Source organism: Macadamia integrifolia, unplaced genomic scaffold (assembly GCF_013358625.1).
Source record: "Macadamia integrifolia cultivar HAES 741 unplaced genomic scaffold, SCU_Mint_v3 scaffold896, whole genome shotgun sequence".
NCBI classification, from domain to species: domain Eukaryota; kingdom Viridiplantae; phylum Streptophyta; class Magnoliopsida; order Proteales; family Proteaceae; genus Macadamia; species Macadamia integrifolia.
Window position 1 is genome coordinate 921 of NW_024870573.1, and position 17,862 is coordinate 18,782.

General features: G+C 43.5%; 1 protein-coding gene across 6 annotated transcripts in view; it reads left to right on the top strand.

Moving 5' to 3' along the window:
• Positions 1–8,966: 8,966 nt before the first annotated feature.
• LOC122070355 (protein FAR1-RELATED SEQUENCE 5) overlaps positions 8,967–17,862 on the top strand; it is a 78,806-nt gene continuing 69,910 nt past the window's right edge. The window contains exons 1-2 of one of the 6 annotated variants that reach the window (XM_042634495.1): positions 8,967–9,144; positions 9,909–10,363. In XM_042634495.1, the coding sequence (XP_042490429.1) occupies position 9,144; positions 9,909–10,363 (456 nt within the window). In that variant the 5' untranslated portion in view covers positions 8,967–9,143. The other 5 variants (XM_042634498.1, XM_042634499.1, XM_042634500.1 and 2 more) reach the window with 5 other exon arrangements.

Sequence of the window (17,862 nt, forward strand, 5' to 3'; positions counted from 1 at the left end):
CCACCGCTATTGGAAGCCCCATCCACATACAGCGTCCAGGCCTCCTCTGCTCGTTCCTCGGCAGATTCCTGCGGGTCATCGGGGATCGTCGTCTCCGCTATGAAGTCTGCGAGGGCCTGTGCTTTAATTGCGGTTCTCGGCTTGTACTGGATGTCGAACTCTCCCAGCTCTATGGCCCAATTTACCAGACGGCCGGACATATCTGGTCGCTGCAGTATTTTCTTCAGAGGCTGGTCGGTGAGTACGCATACTGTGTGTGACTGAAAATATGGCCTCAGCTTTCTTGCCACCGTCACGAGGGCGTATGCCACTTTCTCCGCCTTTCGGTATCTTGTCTCGGCATCTAAAAGGGTTCGGCTGACGTAGTATATTGGCCTTTGTTGCTTCCCTTCCTCTTTCGTCAGTACGGCGCTTACAGCAACTGCCGATACAGCAAGGTACAGCTGTAGGACATCTCCGGTGTTCGGCTTTGTCAGCAGTGGGGGTGCGGCCAAGTACTCCTTTAATTGCTCGAAAGATCTTTCGCACTCCTCCGTCCACTCGAACCTTTTAGCCCCTTTCAGCACCTTGAAGAAAGGAAGGCATCTATCAGCAGACCGAGACATGAATCTTCCGAGGGCAGCTACCCGACCCGTCAGCTCCTGGACTTGCTTTACGTTCTGGGGTGACCTCATGTCCCGAATGGCTTGTATTTTGACTGGGTTGGCTTCGATTCCTCTCTCTGAAACGATGAAGCCGAGGAACTTCCCCGAGGCTACTCCGAAGGCACATTTTGCTGGGTTCAGCTTCATGCCGTACCGTCGTAGCACTTGGAACGCCTCTTCCAAGTCTTGGATGTGCCTTTCTGCCTTCAGGCTTTTCACGAGCATGTCATCCACGTACACTTCCATGGTCTTGCCGATCAGCCCTTTAAAAACTTTGTTCACCAACCTCTGATAGGTGGCCCCCGCGTTCTTTAGTCCGAAAGGCATGACCTCATAGCAGTACAACCCTCCCTCAGTTATGAAGGACGTTTTCGGGACATCAGCCTCGGCCATTTTGATTTGGTTGTACCCCGAGTATGCATCCATGAAACTCAGCGCCTCGTATCCCGCCGTCGCGTCGATGAGCAGGTCTATCTTCGGCAGGGGGTATGCATCCTTGGGGCAGGCCTTATTCAGGTCGGTAAAGTCGATGCAGATCCTCCACTTCCCATTTGCCTTCGGGACCATCACCACGTTAGATATCCACTCCGGGTACTGGATCTCTCGGATGAACCGGGCCTTCAGTAACTTTTCTACTTCCTCGTCTATCTTCTTCTGTCTTTCTGGGGCGAACGTCCTTTTCCTCTGCTGCACCGGCTTCTTCATGGGGCTAACATTCAGGTGATGTTCTATTACTTCTCGGTCGATCCCGGGCATATCCGATGCCGACCAGGTGAATACGTCAGCGTTGCTCCGTAAGAATGAGATGAGTCTTTCTTGCTGCGACCTTGGCATGGTAGCCCCAATCTGGAATTGCCGGGTATGATCTCCTTCTTCAACTTCAATTTGCACCAAGTCTTCGGCCGGCTCTCCCCGTTGATAACTGGCATCATCACGTAAATCCTCTATCGGGAGCGTCTCACCCGCCTTTTCTTTTCCCCAGAGAGTAGTGGCGTAACATCTTCGGGACGTCTCCTGATCGCCCCGACACTCCCCCACGCCATTCTTGGTAGGGAACTTCATTTTAAGATGGGGGGTGGAGACGATAGCCTTTAACAGATTCAACCCGACTCTTCCTAGTATGGCATTATACGCTGATGTAATGCTCACCACGAGGAAGTTGATCATCACCGTCGCCTGGCGATCTCCGGTGCCAGCTCGAACCGGCAGCTCTATCGACCCTTCCACCTTCACCGGGGTGCCAGAGAATCCCTCCAGCGGGTGTTCGACCTTTTTTAACTTTCCTTCGTCGAGGCCCATCTTCCGGAAAGCTTCGAGGAACAGGATATCAGCTGAGCTGCCGTTATCCACTAAGATCCTCTTCACTTTGCAATCTCCTATAGTCATGGCGATGACCAAGGCATCGTCATGCGAGGTCTGTACCCCTTCCAGATCATCGTCTGAGAAGGAGATGACTGTCCCCGTCTTTGCCTTCTTGTTCGACCATTCTGCCACATGTACGCTCCTCGCGTAGGCCTTCGCCTTCCTGGCAGAGACCGAACTCTCTCCTGCAGCCGGGCCTCCACAGATGGTTGCTATAACTCTTGTTGGGCTCTTGTTCTCCTCTCGAGGCCGGCGTCCATCTCCCTCTGGTGTCTGGTTTCTCCGCTGTTCTTGATTTCCTCTGCGGGCGAGCCCCCCTCTTTCATACCGACCTGCACCATCTCTCCGACGGTTATCTCTCCGGCCAGTGCCTTCTGGAGCCAGCTCTTTCTCCCGGTCTACAAATCTGCCTAAGTATCCCCTTCTGATCATTCCTTCTATCTCCCCCTTGAGATGCCAACAGTCTTCGGTGTCATGGCCGTGGTCTCTGTGGAAGTGGCAGTATCTATCCACATTGCGTCTTTCAGGATGTCGCCCCATCTTTCCTGGCCACTTCATGGCCCTGGCATCTGGAGAATCTTTTATCTGCATTAACACCTCTGTTCGCCTTCGGTTCAGGGGTGCATACCTCTCAAACTTCCTCGGTGGACTGGGGGCCCGACTGCGCTCGGACTTTCGTCTTTTTCCTTCTTCGATGGGTTTATCATCAACCCTTAAGGGCCTCTTCCTCGCCGCCTTCCTTTCGACTTCTTCATCTGCCTGGAGGGTTTCTTCCATCTGGATGTACTTATCGCATCGCGCCCTCAGCTCGGTCAGATCTCTAGGCGTATGCTTCGCCAGGGACCTCTTCAATTCCTTGTCCTTGACGCCACCTAGCAGGGCCGTGAACTCCTCCTTCGGGTCTAGGCCCCTGATTGTGATCTTTTCTTGTTGGAATCGCTTCATGTAATTCCGCAGCGATTCCCCTTCTTGCTGTTTGACGTTGGTTAGGTTCAACGTAGTCTTCTGGAGGGGCTGGCTACTAGAGAACCCCTTCACGAAGAAGTAGCTCAGGTCGCTGAAGCTGTGGATCGACTTCGTCGGTAGTCGGTTATACCACAGCCTCGCCGCCCCCCTGAACGTCAATGGGAGGGCCCGACACATAATATTTTCCGAGACGCGATGGAATTGCATGGCGACCTTAAAGCCTTCCAAGTGATCGACGGGGTCCCCCAACCCGTCATAGGTGTCGTACTTGGGCAGGCGGAAACCGACCGGGAGCGGGTCCCTCATGACCTCGTCAGCTAAGGTCGTATCATTGGTGAGGTCGGGCTCGCGGTTCCCTGTCTGGTTTTCTGCCACCTTTCTGATCTCGTCCTTCAGGTCCAAGATCATCCTCTTTAATCCCGAGTCCTCGGATCTCTGCTTGTCTCCTTGGTGCTGATCCCCATGCGGGTCTCTGGCGGCGCGTCACGTCCTACTTCGGGGCACGGGACTCTCCCTTGCTCGGTTTCGAGGATCGCGGCCGGCCCTCGTCGATCCCGTACTACTTCGGTCTTCTTCTCGAGCCCTCTCGAACTGGACATGAGTCCCTGGGGGTGCTCCGCCGGTCTTATGGGAGACAGCTTTGGAGACCTCCCTCATAGTCTCTGCCATCCGGTTATATTTGTTCTGGAGGTCTTCGAACTGCTGCCTTGTCACGTACTCCTGGGCCGCGGGAGGCTGATGGTCGTTGCCTTCCCGTACTGAATATCCAGCCGACCGCTGGTATCTGACGGACACTTCCCGGTCATCATGACCCCTTTCTCGTCCAGTCTCCGCCGAGGGAGGAAGCTCCCCTGAAGGTTCTTCCCCCATGTCTACGTTGGACGTCGCTCTCGTCCTTCTTCGGTTGTAGGTTCTTCCCACCATTACCGTCGTTCCCACAGACGGCGCCAATCTGTTGCTGCCAAAAACCCCGCTAGTCCAACCTACACAAACACAGACGACGGAGGCCCGAAACTTTGTCCGGGGTTAGTCCTCCGACGCTCAAGTCAGGGTCGGCCGCACAGTTCAATAAGGGAGTAATGGTGAGGGTGTTAGAGCTTACCTTTCCCTTTCTTCCGTGCCTTCTTATATAGCTCTTTGGCCTTAGGGTTTTTCCCCCTTCGGCCTTCTTAGAGTCCTACTCGAATACGTCCAACCTTCTGGGGGGAATATTCCCCTCATGCAGACGACGTGATCCCGCATGATTCTGCGGGCGTGCCTCGGTGATTGCGCGTGCTCGAGTGTGAGTGGTCTCTTGGAACCTTCGTCTGGCGGTAGACACGTGTCTCAGAGGCGACACGTGTCATGGCCCCCACCGAGAGGTTATTTTGGCTATATCACTTCCCAAACAGGCTTCATGGTGGCCTGGACGTTAAGGTTGGGTATTTTGGGTGTATTAGGCTGGTTATAGTGAGAGCTCTTACGAGGCTTAGAAACGTGCAATGGATTGGAATCAGGTGGTTTTCGGGGATTTGAGGTGTGTCGTGGTAATGGTCTCTGTCTGCGTAAAGGGTGGTTTGAGTTTTTGTTTGAAGAGTATTTGGGTTTCAGGAGGTTGGTATGGCCATTCATGGTTGGGTTGACAAAAGCTTTAAGGAGTAGATGGGATGGATTCTCTGATATGTGTGTGGATATGGAAATCTCTACAAGTGATTAATTAACACCTGCAGAGATGGGATGTTTGGCAGGGAGAGATTTCCAACATGTAAGAGGAGAGCGGATTGTCATAGTTTAGTTAGTGGTTTCACACGGTAATGTGTAGGAAAACAAGTGTAGGCATGTTTCCGGTGTCGGAGATTTCCGATAGGTTCAGATGAGGGAAAAGCGGGGTGGTTAAGGTGAGATTTGGACGGCGAGAGATCATCGGAGTAGACCGGTATTCCTTTATATGAGGATGGGAGGAAGGAGGGAACAGCCTCTCAGGACCGAGGTAGGAGAAAGAGCGACTGATACACGAGGAAGAAGAAGGGGATTTAGAAGGGAGGTAGAAAATTTTCAGCTCAAACTTGCAATTGCGAGGTTAGAAAATTTTGAGGACAGCGGAGCAGTAGTTGTAGTAGCCATACGAAGAACTTTAGTAGGGTATCTAATCAAACCGCATATGCTTTTGGCTCTGCAACACGACCGATGCTATCTCCTCCTTCTCCTCTCCTCTCATCTCCTCTGTTTTGATCGATTCCCAAGTCCCGACGCTCGCACACGAACATATAATCATACAACCCTAAAACGAAAAACACGAGAAACTGTTCCCATCCATCAAAAACCCTAATTCCCAGAAGAGGAAAGAGACGACCCCGACCAGATACGACATCCCCTCTCCACCGCATAGATTACCATGTCTCCCTTTCTTTTCTTTCTTTTCTTTCTTTTTTAATCCCATTCCAATTTTTCATAGGATTTTGCCATGTCAAGTTAAATGGTCAAAAATCCATTCTTTCCTTTTTCTGTTTGAGAAATGGAAGATTTCCTAAGCAATAATGATGTCATCAGCAAATTGTTTGCCGCCGATTGAAAAGGAAAAATAATGTTACGTAGGACTCTCTTCAATCTATTAGCCAAAATTTTAACAATAACTTTGTAGGTGGAATTGCAAAGGTTGATAGGTCTGAATTACTCCACATGAGAAGCATTCTCTTTTTTAGATATCAGGCACATAAGAGTGTGGCTGACACCAAAGTGAAGGGACATATCCTAGAAGAAAACCGTGATAAAGTTACATAAGTCATCACTCAACATGTCCCACAAATTTTTAAACACATCTTGGAATCCATCAGATCCAGGTACTTTAAAAGCATCGAAAGAAAACACAATGTTACAAATTTCACCAAAAGAAGGGATTTGGCATAGCGAGGCAAAATTGAGATTGGGCAAGGATGGGAACAAACATTCAATGAAAGAGGGTTGAGAGGGTTGGTAGTGGTGAAAAGGGTGGATAGAAAGAGGCAAATTCCTTGGCTATATCTCTAGGATCAGTTAGCTTGTTCCCAAATGGGGAGAGAATAAAGTCAGTACATCATTTGCGAGAGTTAACATTCACAACCGTATGGTAGAATTTGGTATTTCTGTCCCCTTAGTTAATATAGAAATGTTTGGGTTTCTTATACCAAAATTTTTCTTCAGCTTCAAGGATCCACTCCAGGTTGGAGGAAACCTTGGATATCTCATCAAAAGAGGGTGGAGATTTCTCCTCCAAAGAGAGAATCTTGGTGAGGTCAGATTTTTTAAGGTTATCAATATGGACAAAAATAGAGGAGTTCGACTGGGAGAAAAGTTTACTTAAGCTGGAAATTTTGGCCGTAAGATTGTCCTGGTCTATAATCTCCATTTCTCATGGTAGAAAAGTATCAAGTTAGGATGGGAAACCCAAGCATCTTGGAAGTGGAACAGTTTTCTACATTTGGGTTGTGGGTGGGTTGTGTCAAGGAGAATTGGGTTGTGATCAAAGCCAGTGGATGGAAGTCTGGATAAAAAAGCAAAAGGAAAACAAGAAAGCCAAGAGAAAGTGGCAAATGATGTGTCAAGGCATTCTTTGATTAAATGTGGTGGTTTTTCTTATTGGACCATGTAAATTAGTTTCCCTAAGGTTTGACTTCTTTCATATGGAAAGAAGACAGAGTGTTTTCAAGAACAGATGAGGATGGTGAGGTTTTAAAAGGCTTTCCTCCCAACTTGTTTGAGTTTGATAGGATCTCATTGAAGTGGCCAATAAAAACACATGACAACGAGATTGAAGCAAGGAAGGAATGAAGTTAAATCCAATAGTCTTTCCTAAGGTTGTGGGGAAGCATAAAGCCCTACCAAAATTCAATTGTTTGGAGAAGATGGGCTATTGCCAATTTCTATAGGGATGAAATCATCTTTACAGAACTGTGTGGTCTTAGAGATTAGAACCCAAATTCCTCCTTTCATACCTCTAGAACCTTCACTATTTATCAAATGAGAAACATCATAAACATTGAAAAAACTGGGAAGTTTAAAGTTGGCATGATCTATCACCTTATTTTCATATAAAACAACAATAGCTGGTCTTTCTTTCTTGACATACTGACGTGCTATATTGTGCCACCAGTCCAGTACATAATAAGACAGCCCTTCGAGGATGAGCCCTCACCTCGTCCTAGTCCTGCCGAGCTCTCGCCTCTGCCCTTCGCGGACGAGCCCACGCCTCGTCCAAGTCTTGCCGAGCCCTTGCCTCAGTCTCTCATGAGCAAACCCTCACATCATCCCTTCTCAGACAAAGCCTCTACCTCTGCCACCTGGACAGATTCCCTCCTTGATCAACAGAGAGTCCTTAGCTGAATCAGTGCCACGACATCACGGCTGACTATGTGCCATGTCATTGCGGTTGGGAGAATCATCCAACCAGGGCATGGTTAGAGATGGTGCTCCGGAGGAAGTGGAACTGCCAGTGAGAGCACTCTCCCCAAGTATTACGTACATTCCTTGTCGAGACTCTTAACTCCTTACAATTCCCTGAAATTGTGGAGTATTCGAAATATTCCCCCTCTCATACGCAGGTTCAGGAGAACATGGAGGAGTGGGACATAGGAAGAGCTAAGGAAATCAGGCCTTATAAATACAGGAGGTGCTGAACAGAGAGGAGGAAAAAAACTACGAGATAATGCATACATGTTGCTTAATTCTGACCCTGACTTTATCATTGGAGGGTTATCGCATCGGCCAGCTCTGGTACCCCTTTGCTGACTTGTTCGTCCTTGTAGTGAGAGTCCAAAGAACCTTTGGTGTGACTCGAAGCTACCTAGAGATTCTACTTCTGGTCATAATTTACCACATTACATTTGTTGATAGATAGTTTTTATTGAGTGAGCTATATCGCACTCTTACATCTAGTGCAAAATGTTCATGATGAGTAAATCAAGAATAAAACAATATTGTAAATGTCAGAAAAGGTCGAGGATAATGAGAAGTATAAGAAAACAGAAATAAGAGAAAATAACAGAGAACCCCAGGCAAAGAAGAACAAAATCAAATCAGAGGGCCAATGCATAAACAGAGACGGGGAAAACAAAACTAGAAATCACCATAAAAAAGAGACTATGGAAATCTCAAAAAACCAAGATTAAGAGACCATAGAATCAAGAGACAATAGAATTAAACTATAAGATAATAGAAGTGTAAAAAAAGGCAGATTGAAATGAAGCAATCAAATGATAAAAATAAACCAACCACCTGGGCACAAATTTCCTAGACAAGTATTTTTCTGTAATTGAAACTAAGAGAAACATAATTCAAATAGAACATAGAAAAATCATGTAATATAGATAGAGAACAATGGACAATGATAGTATACAATTATGCAGTGCATATTTGGAATGTTATCTTATTTTAGGTTTGAAAGAAAATTATCCTCAATCGTTCTATGTGTCTTGATATAAGCAGAAATAGACAACTCACTTCTTCGTGGGACCTTCTTCTTATTTCTCCCCCTCGTTTTGTTGTATCATCAATTTATTTTTGTTGATTGTTTCTATACCCCTATTTTGGTTGTATCCCTCATTTGGTTTGTTTAGTCCTCCCCATCCCACCCCCCCCCCTTTTTTGGTCCTTCTCGTTTTGGGCATGCATTTGCTTGTTAGGGTCTTTTCCGTTGGCTAGCCTTCTTGACTTTGGTGTTGTATATTTTTTTCTCCTTTTGATTTGTCTTTCATGTTTATGTTACGGGAAAAAGAAAGCTAATCACATGTGTCCTCTATGCCTAGCTGTGGTTGGGCATGAGAAGACCCAATTACCCCATGCATGCGTGCTGAAGATGCCTCTGCTTGGCCTCCCATCGACCTGTGTCCTGACACAGTAGCGACACGGGCAGTTAGGGTTCTCTTCCCCATATCTCATTAATCCAAAAAATGAAAAAATAAAACCTTGCTTAAGGTCTAGTAATGAATTATATTTAATTCCAAGGGATAAGATTCCAATCCATAATTTTTCATGGGTCCTTAATCTACATGATGGGCTGGGCTGGGCTGGTCTGCATTGCAAATGATCACCTCTACGTACGCGCTATCTGTTTGATAGCCTTCAGAAAGCTAGATCATCAAGAAGCCTGACAGCTCTCAGAGGAGCAGCTGAGCATCATCGCCCTTCCCTTTTGTGAAAATATCGAATACAGTACCAAGTGAGTACTACACTGTTACTACACTTTCTTTACAACTCCTGTCATGAAAATCGAATACATTATGTCTTAATTTCTGCAATTGGTTCATTGATCAATTCGAAATAAAGTTATGAACTTTAGAATTTAAATGTTTATACTTTTTCGCTAGCGAAGATCACAGCTGTTTCTGCTTATTAATCTCTGGCATTTGGTAAGTTGATTTCGTGTGGTTGAACTAAGAACTTCTTTTAAGTTGTCTCTGAGATTCTGAATGACTTCAGTTTGCAATTTTTTGTTTCTTTTGTAAAAACTGGAAATCTGTCTTGGTTGAAGCATTTCTCAGAGTTCCTCTCGTCAGAGATGTAAAAGACTATTGGACGTTGGCAATTGGGCATATCTAGGGTCCTCAGTCCTCACTGTGTTAAACCAGGATGGTTTATCTTCTCAAAAATGTTGAAGTCGGGAAATTGTTTCTTATTGAATTCGGCTACTAGAAAAAAGCAATCTTGTTTGACGACTGTTACCTTTGGGTATATGGGTATTGGTCTTTATGGGTAAGAACTAACGGTGGACAGTGGATCAAAATTTTAATATTTTTTTTTATGGGGGTGGGGTGGAGGGGGGGGGGGGTTGGGGTTGGTGGTGGTTGTTGATCACTTTGTGGATGAATAGTGGCATTAGAATTGGTGTCTGCCATGTGACTGATAAAATGGCTAAGAGAAATTTAACTCCGTAAAGTATTATTTTATAAAATCTTACAAGAAGCACATAACATTGTTTGACAGTGGAGAACAAACCTCCTCTAGTCGAGGATGCAATGATGATAGAAAGTGCTGCCGCAACTGAATTAGTTGGATGTGAAAGAAAGGGGAATGTAGAAGAACCATATGTAGGAATGGAGTTTGAATCTGAAGAAGCTGCCAAGATGTTCTATGATGCATATGCTACTCATATGGGCTTTGTCATGCGTTTTGATGCATTTCGCCGTTCACTGCGGGATGGAAAGGTTATTTGCCGTCGACTTGTATGTAATAAGGAGGGCTTTCGCAGAGTCAGACCCAGGCAGAGTGAGAATAGAAAGCCTCGAGCAATCACACGGGAAGGGTGCAAGGCAATGGTTATGGTGAAGAGGGAGAAGACAGGAAAATGGGTCGTTTCAAGGTTTGTTAAGGATCATAATCATCCAATGGTTATTTCTTCTGGAAGTAGTCGTCGAAGCTTGCTTCTTTCTCAAACACCGGTCAGTTTCCTACTTCCCTTTAATTTCTTTAAATATTTCTGGCCTTGAAATCTCTTAGAACTGCAGTCTTGAGTTTCCATATTAATGTTGACTTTAGGATTTTAATCAAAGAGTTCTTATATGTTGCATGGGTCATCAGTTATGCTAAACCCTAAACTCACTATTAGATCTCCTAGCCCAAATTTATCCTTTATAGTCGATGTGCATGCAAGGGTTTTCAAAGTAGATGGCTCATTCTAGCTTTGTCTTGCTATTTGGGATGCTTCATTACTAGGTGCCTTGTATAGTTATTTTCTTAGCGCATTGTGATGTTCTCTTAGAGTGACCATGGCAGCATAAGGCTGGTATTTTCTACGATGCTGTACGGAACACCATCAAGGTGAAGCAAGGAGGGTTCATATTTGATGTTTCCTCACATGTTGACGGATATGCTTTGACTACAGCAGTTCTCTCCTCCAGCTATTAGCCAGTTTATTTCCCTCACTCATGGAGTTGCACTCCAACCATCTTGCCTGCCACTTCAGCATCAAAATCATTACAGGGCATCTTAGGTTCTCAACCTTACTTGATAGGGTTGAGTTCTTTTACGAACATGAGAGTTGATGCAATAGGACTCTCATGTTTGGACTGACTTGACCCAATCTGGAAACTCAGGCTGAAAAGGACTGGGTTCAACCCTGGAATCAAGTCTAGTAGCGGTAGTTTGAGTGTTTAATAATAGCATTGGGGTGAATATTTTAATTTTGAAATTAAAACTTTACAGGTATTCAGATATCAATAGGTAAGAGTCCAAGTTAATTTTAAATTCTATTTTCAGTTTAAGAGTACAATGGGGAGTGGTTCAGTCATTGTTTTATGCCTAGTTTAGTTGCATTTCTTTTCCAGGAGAAGGTTCTTTACATAAAAGTGTTCTTTTTCTTTCCGTTCTGTGAGTGCGTTTTGATGGAACGAAGACAATGGTTGTTAAACTGTTCTGAAAGTGTTCCAAGAACAGAAAAATAACAGCAACAATGTTTGGTAGACCTTTTACAAAATCACTTCTTACCACTACAACTAATAATTACGTAAATTCCATTACCCTCACACGTAACCCCAATAATTATGAAAATACCATTATCATGTTTGACACTATAACCAATAATTTTGAAAATTATATTGTTGAACAAAAAAAGCTGGCATCATATCAAAAGAATTTCCTTAACAAGTCAATTGATATCGAAATCCAAAAAAATAAACATTGAGATGTGTTGTGCATAGAGCAACCAGATGGTTTCCAGCTTAATGATGACCTAGATGTGGTGTGCAAGTTAAAGAAGGCCTTGTATGATTTGAAACAAGCCCCAAGGGCTTAGTACTTAAGACTGGATGCTTACTTGCATCAGTTGGGGTTGAGGAAGGGAATGGTTGCTAGCAACCTATATATGATGACTTAGGACAGTAGTCAGCTTGTAGTAGCTGTCTTTGGGTGACATTGTGATAAGTTGTGTCAGAAATTTGCAGAGAAAATGAGGACAAAGTTTGAATTTTCCATACTTGGTGAAACTATTCTATTTTCTGGGGTTGCAAGTAAATCAACAAGAAAATGGAATCTTCATATCTCAGGTGAAACACATTAGGAAGATGTTGAAGAAGTTTGGAATGGAGGATGACAAACCTGTGGGAACATCTATGGCAGTTTGTTGCAAGCTAAGTTCTAGTGATGAGTCAGCAATAGTGAATCAAACATCGTTCAGATCAATGATTGGGAGTTTATTGTACTTGACAGCATCATGGCATGACATTCTTCAGTTAGTATTCTTAGTGGCAAGATTTCAAGGTAATCCTAAGGAAACTCATCTTCTGGCAGTGAAGAGAATATTGAGGTATTTGAAGGGTACAATGGAACATGGTTTGTGGTATAAAAAGACATATATATTCACTCTTATAGGATTATGGCATTCTTAGATGCTAATTAGGAAGACAACATTGATGACAGAAAAATCACTTGTGGGGTTACATTCTTTTCGGGGAAGAGCTTGGTTGCTTGGCACAACAAGAAGCAAGAGCCAGTGTCTTTGTCTGTAGCAAAGGCTGTGTACATAACAACACCAACTAGTTGTACAAAAGAAATTTGGATGAAGAAGCAGATTTCGAACTTTAGCATTCACAATGATGAACTAGTAGCAATGATGGTTGATAACATGAGTGAAATCAACATCTCTAAGAATCCGTTGCATTATTCAAGAGCTAACCATATTAATATCAAGTATTTTTGTAATAATGGGTTTTAGGAATGATGTCAGAATCCAAACAGGCCCTTAGGTTCTTTAGGGGCCTAGTGGTCCTTGTAATATTCTAGAATATTCTCTCTACTACCAAACAGTTTACCATTATTAGGAATAAAGAAGGTAGTGTCATGTTAGACAGTTTAGTACTCCATTCAACATGATATCAAAGCCTAGATCCAAACCCTAAGGGCTCCCATCCCTTTTTCTCTTGCCTCTCTCTATCGATTTTTGCTCCCAGCGCCTCCCTCCATCCTCCCTCTCCCTTCATCTCTTCTTCCAAACTTCTCTCTCTGTCTTGGTGGTAGTTGTTGAGCATTTTTTATATGCAAATTAATCCAATTATTTACATCATTTAATTCTTAGAACAAGGCTACTTTAGGTATTTTCTCTTCTTTTCAGGATTCACGCCAAAAATGGACCAAGTGTAGTACAAGTGTCAAGTGTCAAATTCGGCCCAAGGAACCAAACTCTAGCCATTCTAGAAGATTCCCTCTTGGCAAAATTTGCAGAATAAATTCCAAGGATTTCCTATGAGGTGGACGATTTCTACAAGGAAGATTTAGGCTGAGTCAACCTTCTATTTTGGTTTTTAACCACATGTTGGGATGAATTTTTAGTAGTTTCATATTTATGATCTTCTATATTGGACAATATTCTAGAAGAATCCTATCATATCTTCTATTTTGGGATTAAGGGAAATATTGTAAAGGGAATTTGATTATCAATTTTGGGTAGTTTCTATTATAGGTTTTGATTTTTATTTGCTTTCTATTTTTCTTTCTTCTCATTCTTTAGGTAGCTGAACTCTATAAATAGAGGAGTTCCCCTCTCTCTGAGAATACCAAGCTCCCTCTCCCCTCTCTTCTTCTTCACTTCATTAGTTTAGCTTTGAATAATTTATGTTTACAAGTTGTAATTTTTTAAGTTGTGTTTTTACTTTAAGTTAATAGAAGATTTAGCAATTTTCATTATTTTAATCTCCATACAAGTTATTGGAAGTAAGGAAGATTTGAAGATTATTTTACAAGCTGAATTTTTTTCTTCTCAAGCCTCAGTGTTTCTCCATTCAGGAAAGTTATTTATTTCTTTTATTTAATTTTTATTGCTATGTCTTTTATTTTTAGTTAAATTAGTATAGTCAACTCTCTTGATATTTGCACTTTGCCTAATTTGGAAGTGTGTTAATTAAGCACTTAGCCTCCCTGAGTTCGACCCGTAGCTACAGTTGATACTATGTGCTTGCAGTTAGTATAATTAGTGCGGCTTATATTTGAGCCCAATAGTAGTCCCTTAAACCACCAAGAGAAACCCCTAGTCCCTTCAATATTCTTTTCTGGGCTCTTAGATCCCCTTCTCCAATGATCTGAGAGATCCAATTCACCTTCCTTTATTGATTTTTAAGGTTTTCTACCCTGGTCGAGTTGTTATGTCGGGGTATTTTTTCCCTGTTTGATGCATCGATCGACTTGATGATGATTGCGGTTGGTGCAACTGATCCTTGTAGTGATATTTACTAGACACTTTACCGTCTCAAAACTCTGTTCCAGAGGTTCACCCAAAATCGATTTGTCAGGGTTTACTCCCATTATCTATTTTTGGGGTTTCAGGGTTTTTCCTTGCTTTTTTGTGTTTCTTCTACCTCCGGCTAGTGTATTGGCTTGGTGCAGCCCCCCTTAAGTGGTACCCATGTCTTCATACTCCTCCGCTTCCACTAGTGGTGACAACTCTGGCACCCTTCCCACTTTTCCTTCCTATGCTATCAAGCTTGATGGCACTAACGACCTTATGTGGTCGGGCTCATGCTATATCTCCATCAAATCCCGTGGTTATTATAGGTAACTTATTGGAACCACAATACGGCCTACCACAGGCACTAAGATTGATAAATGGGAGTGTGCGAATTCTCTTGTTATGACTTTCCTTGTTAACTCTATATAGCCACAACTTTCTCGTGGCTATTTCCTTTTTGACTCCACTACAAAGATATGGTGATGTAGATCCCCATCATGGGCTACATTATCGCAGGAGGAAGAAGCAGACATCGAACCTTCCTTTGGGCTGAGTTCGACTCACCCCCTTATGCTGGCCCATTAGCCCAACATAGGAAGTCCTAGTAGATGTTATTTTTGTTTCCTAAATTATAAGTTAGTTTCTAATTTGTCTTAATTGCTATTTTATTAGTTTCCTAATTTTAGTCCGCTATTCTTGGAACTTCAAACCTCTATATAAAGAGGATCTGCTGTGGACACAAATCAGATTGAAGTAATAAAGTTTGCTGTAGTTTTACTTGCTTCCTCTCCTGAGAAAGGAAAACTAACATCTAGGATAGCTGTGGGTGAGATACCCAGGCTGTAATAGCCTTCCCACCTGCATTTCTCTTTTCTGTTCTCTGTTATTACTTGCTGTGAGGGAAGTGTGAGTGGATTAAATCAGACCAATTTGAAGACCTAACACTAGGATCATAGCCTGTAGAAGACCAGTTCAGATCCTCAAGGCCGATTCGCAGGTTAGTACTTAGTAGGGTTTTGAGTCCAATCGGTTAGGGTTTTTTTCTCCTAATCTGTCCAGTCATTTCCAAAACCCTTTGGAGGGTTTGAAGATCATCTCAAGCGAGGCCTTCCACCAGGGTTTCCGCCCTTGGTTCTTAGACAATCTTCAACTGCAGGTTTTCTCCCTGCTCTGGCCGAGACCCTGATCTGCCTGGGAATCGATTCTGCTATTGGGTTTTGTTGCTGGTTTATTTCCTGCTGGTTGCAAGTAAATATTTGGGTTATTTCTGGTTCTTGTTTCCCTTGTTCTTTATCCCTATTTCTGGTTTCTATTGAGACTGATTTGAGGGGTTAGATTTAAATTGGTTTGAGCTTTGACATCTTGGAAGTTTGTTTACCTAGTGTAACCTACTTCTACATTAAGTGGTATCAGAGCTATGGCTGAAGAGAGCTCCAACCAATATTCACTGGAGGATGTGATGAAATCCTTCCAACAGCTGAACACAAGGATGGACACTATGGACCAAAAGTTTGAAGAGTTGAAGGAGACTACTGCTGCCCAATCTAATGCTCAGCCTAAGGTAAATAATAATCCTAATGCACCAAGCGAGTTTCCATTCCCTGCTTGAAGGAACATACCAGCCCATATGTATGGTGGAGGTGAAGAATTTGATGAACATGATGGACCCCAATTTCCCCATGGTGACACACATAAGGTGAAATTGGACTTAAAGGAGTATAATGGAAAGCATGACCCCCTTTACTTTTATGACTGGCTGAATGCACTAGATGACTATTTCCGATGGTACCGTATGTCTGAAGAAAGGAAGGTCCAACTTGCTATCAGTAAGCTTACAAATGGTGCTAAAGATTGATGGAAAGCTGAAGAAAGTAGACTTATCCGAAGACGGAGAGAGCCTCGCAATTGGGAGGAACTTAAATTAATACTCAGTGAGAGATACCTTCCCCCAACATATCGATGCCGTCTCTATGACATGTTCAACACTCTTCGACAAGGTATGATGACTGTAGAGGAATACATTGATAATTTAATGATTTACTCTCACGTACAGGTGCTTATCATGAGGATGAGGAACTGCTTATATCCCGATTCAAGTTGGGACTACGACATAATATCCGTGATAAAATTGGGGTGGTGGAACTTTCATCCTTGAATGCATGTATTGAAAAACCCTTAGAGTTGGAAGATTTGATCAAATCAGCCCCTAGAAGGTATAATCAGCCCACTAAAAGTAAGAGGCTGTTTGCACCAAATAAACCTAGTGGATTCCCTACCGGAGCTCCACAAGTCACACAGGATAAGGGGAAGAGTCCTATGGTTGGGGGTGAGACAGCAAATTTGAAGTGCTTCCATTGTGGTGGTACCAGACTCTATGCCAAATTCTGTCCTAAACGTGGAAGAGCCAATTCCATCATCACTGCAATTGAATCCAACTTGGAAATGCAAGTCCATGAACCCCAAGATGATGATTGGGCTGAATGTCGCTGTTGAAGGAATGGAAGATGATCATGAGGCTGAATATGCATAAGAAGATGATGATCCATAAGCTACTATTAATGTGGTCGCAAAAATTCTGGTGGCTGAAGCAAAGGGAGAAGATTGGAGGAGACACAATATCTTCTACACTTTAATGTTTAGTGGACCTCACAAAGCTCAGGTGATTGTGGACAGTGGGAGTTGTGTGAATGTAGTGTCTCAAGCTTTTGTGATTGAGGGAAAGCTCAAGACTGAACCCCATCCACAACCCTACAAGGTGTCACTTCTAGACAGTAACACCATGGCTGTAAATCAGCGATGTTCTGTGCCATTGAAGGTCTCCGGACATGAAGAGGATGCGTGGTGTGATGTCATCCCAATGGTGCTAACTGATGTGTTTCTTGGTTGGTGGTACTAAGAACCAATGTTTCTTCGATTATAAAGGCAAGCCCCTTACATTTAGCCCACTCAACATACCTCAAGTGAAAGCTAAATTGAGGGCTGCTCAGGTACAAAGACAAAATGTTTTGAAGAATATTGAAAAGACCCCTTCCAAAGAAGCTACTAAACCAAAGAAGCGACCATACAAAGCAAACACAAATGAGAAGCACATGGTGGACAAGAAATTGTGTGTGCTGCCCCACAGAGAGTTCTTAGTTACAAGTGAAGAAACCGGACTGATTCTAACCCTAGTTACAAAGGAAGCTGAACCGGTAAAAGAGGTGACACATTCTCAACCCATCAGACTTGCTAGCTGATTTTTCAGATTTGGTGCCTGATGAGCTGCTGGATGAGCTACCACCTATGAGGGACATACAAGATGCTATTGATTTAGTGCTTGGATCAGTACTACCAAATTTGCCCATTTATTGTCTCAGCCCCACCGAGCATGCCAAGCTCAAGAGACAAGTGGATGACCTTTTGCAAAAGAGATTTCTACTAGAAAGCATGAGCCCATGTGTTGTACCAGCCCTATTGACACCTAAGAAGGATGGATCTTGGTGTATGTGTATTGACAGCCGTGCCATCAACAAGATCATGGTAAAGTAAAGATTTCCCATTCCCCGTTTGGATGATACGTTGGATATGTTACCAAGAGCCACTATCTTTTCAAAAAATGATCTACGAAGTGGGTATCATCAAATTAGGATCCGCCCTGCGGATGAATGGAAAATGGCATTCAAGACAAAGGAAGGACTATACGAATAGAAGGTTATGCCTTTTGGCCTTACCAATGCACCTAGT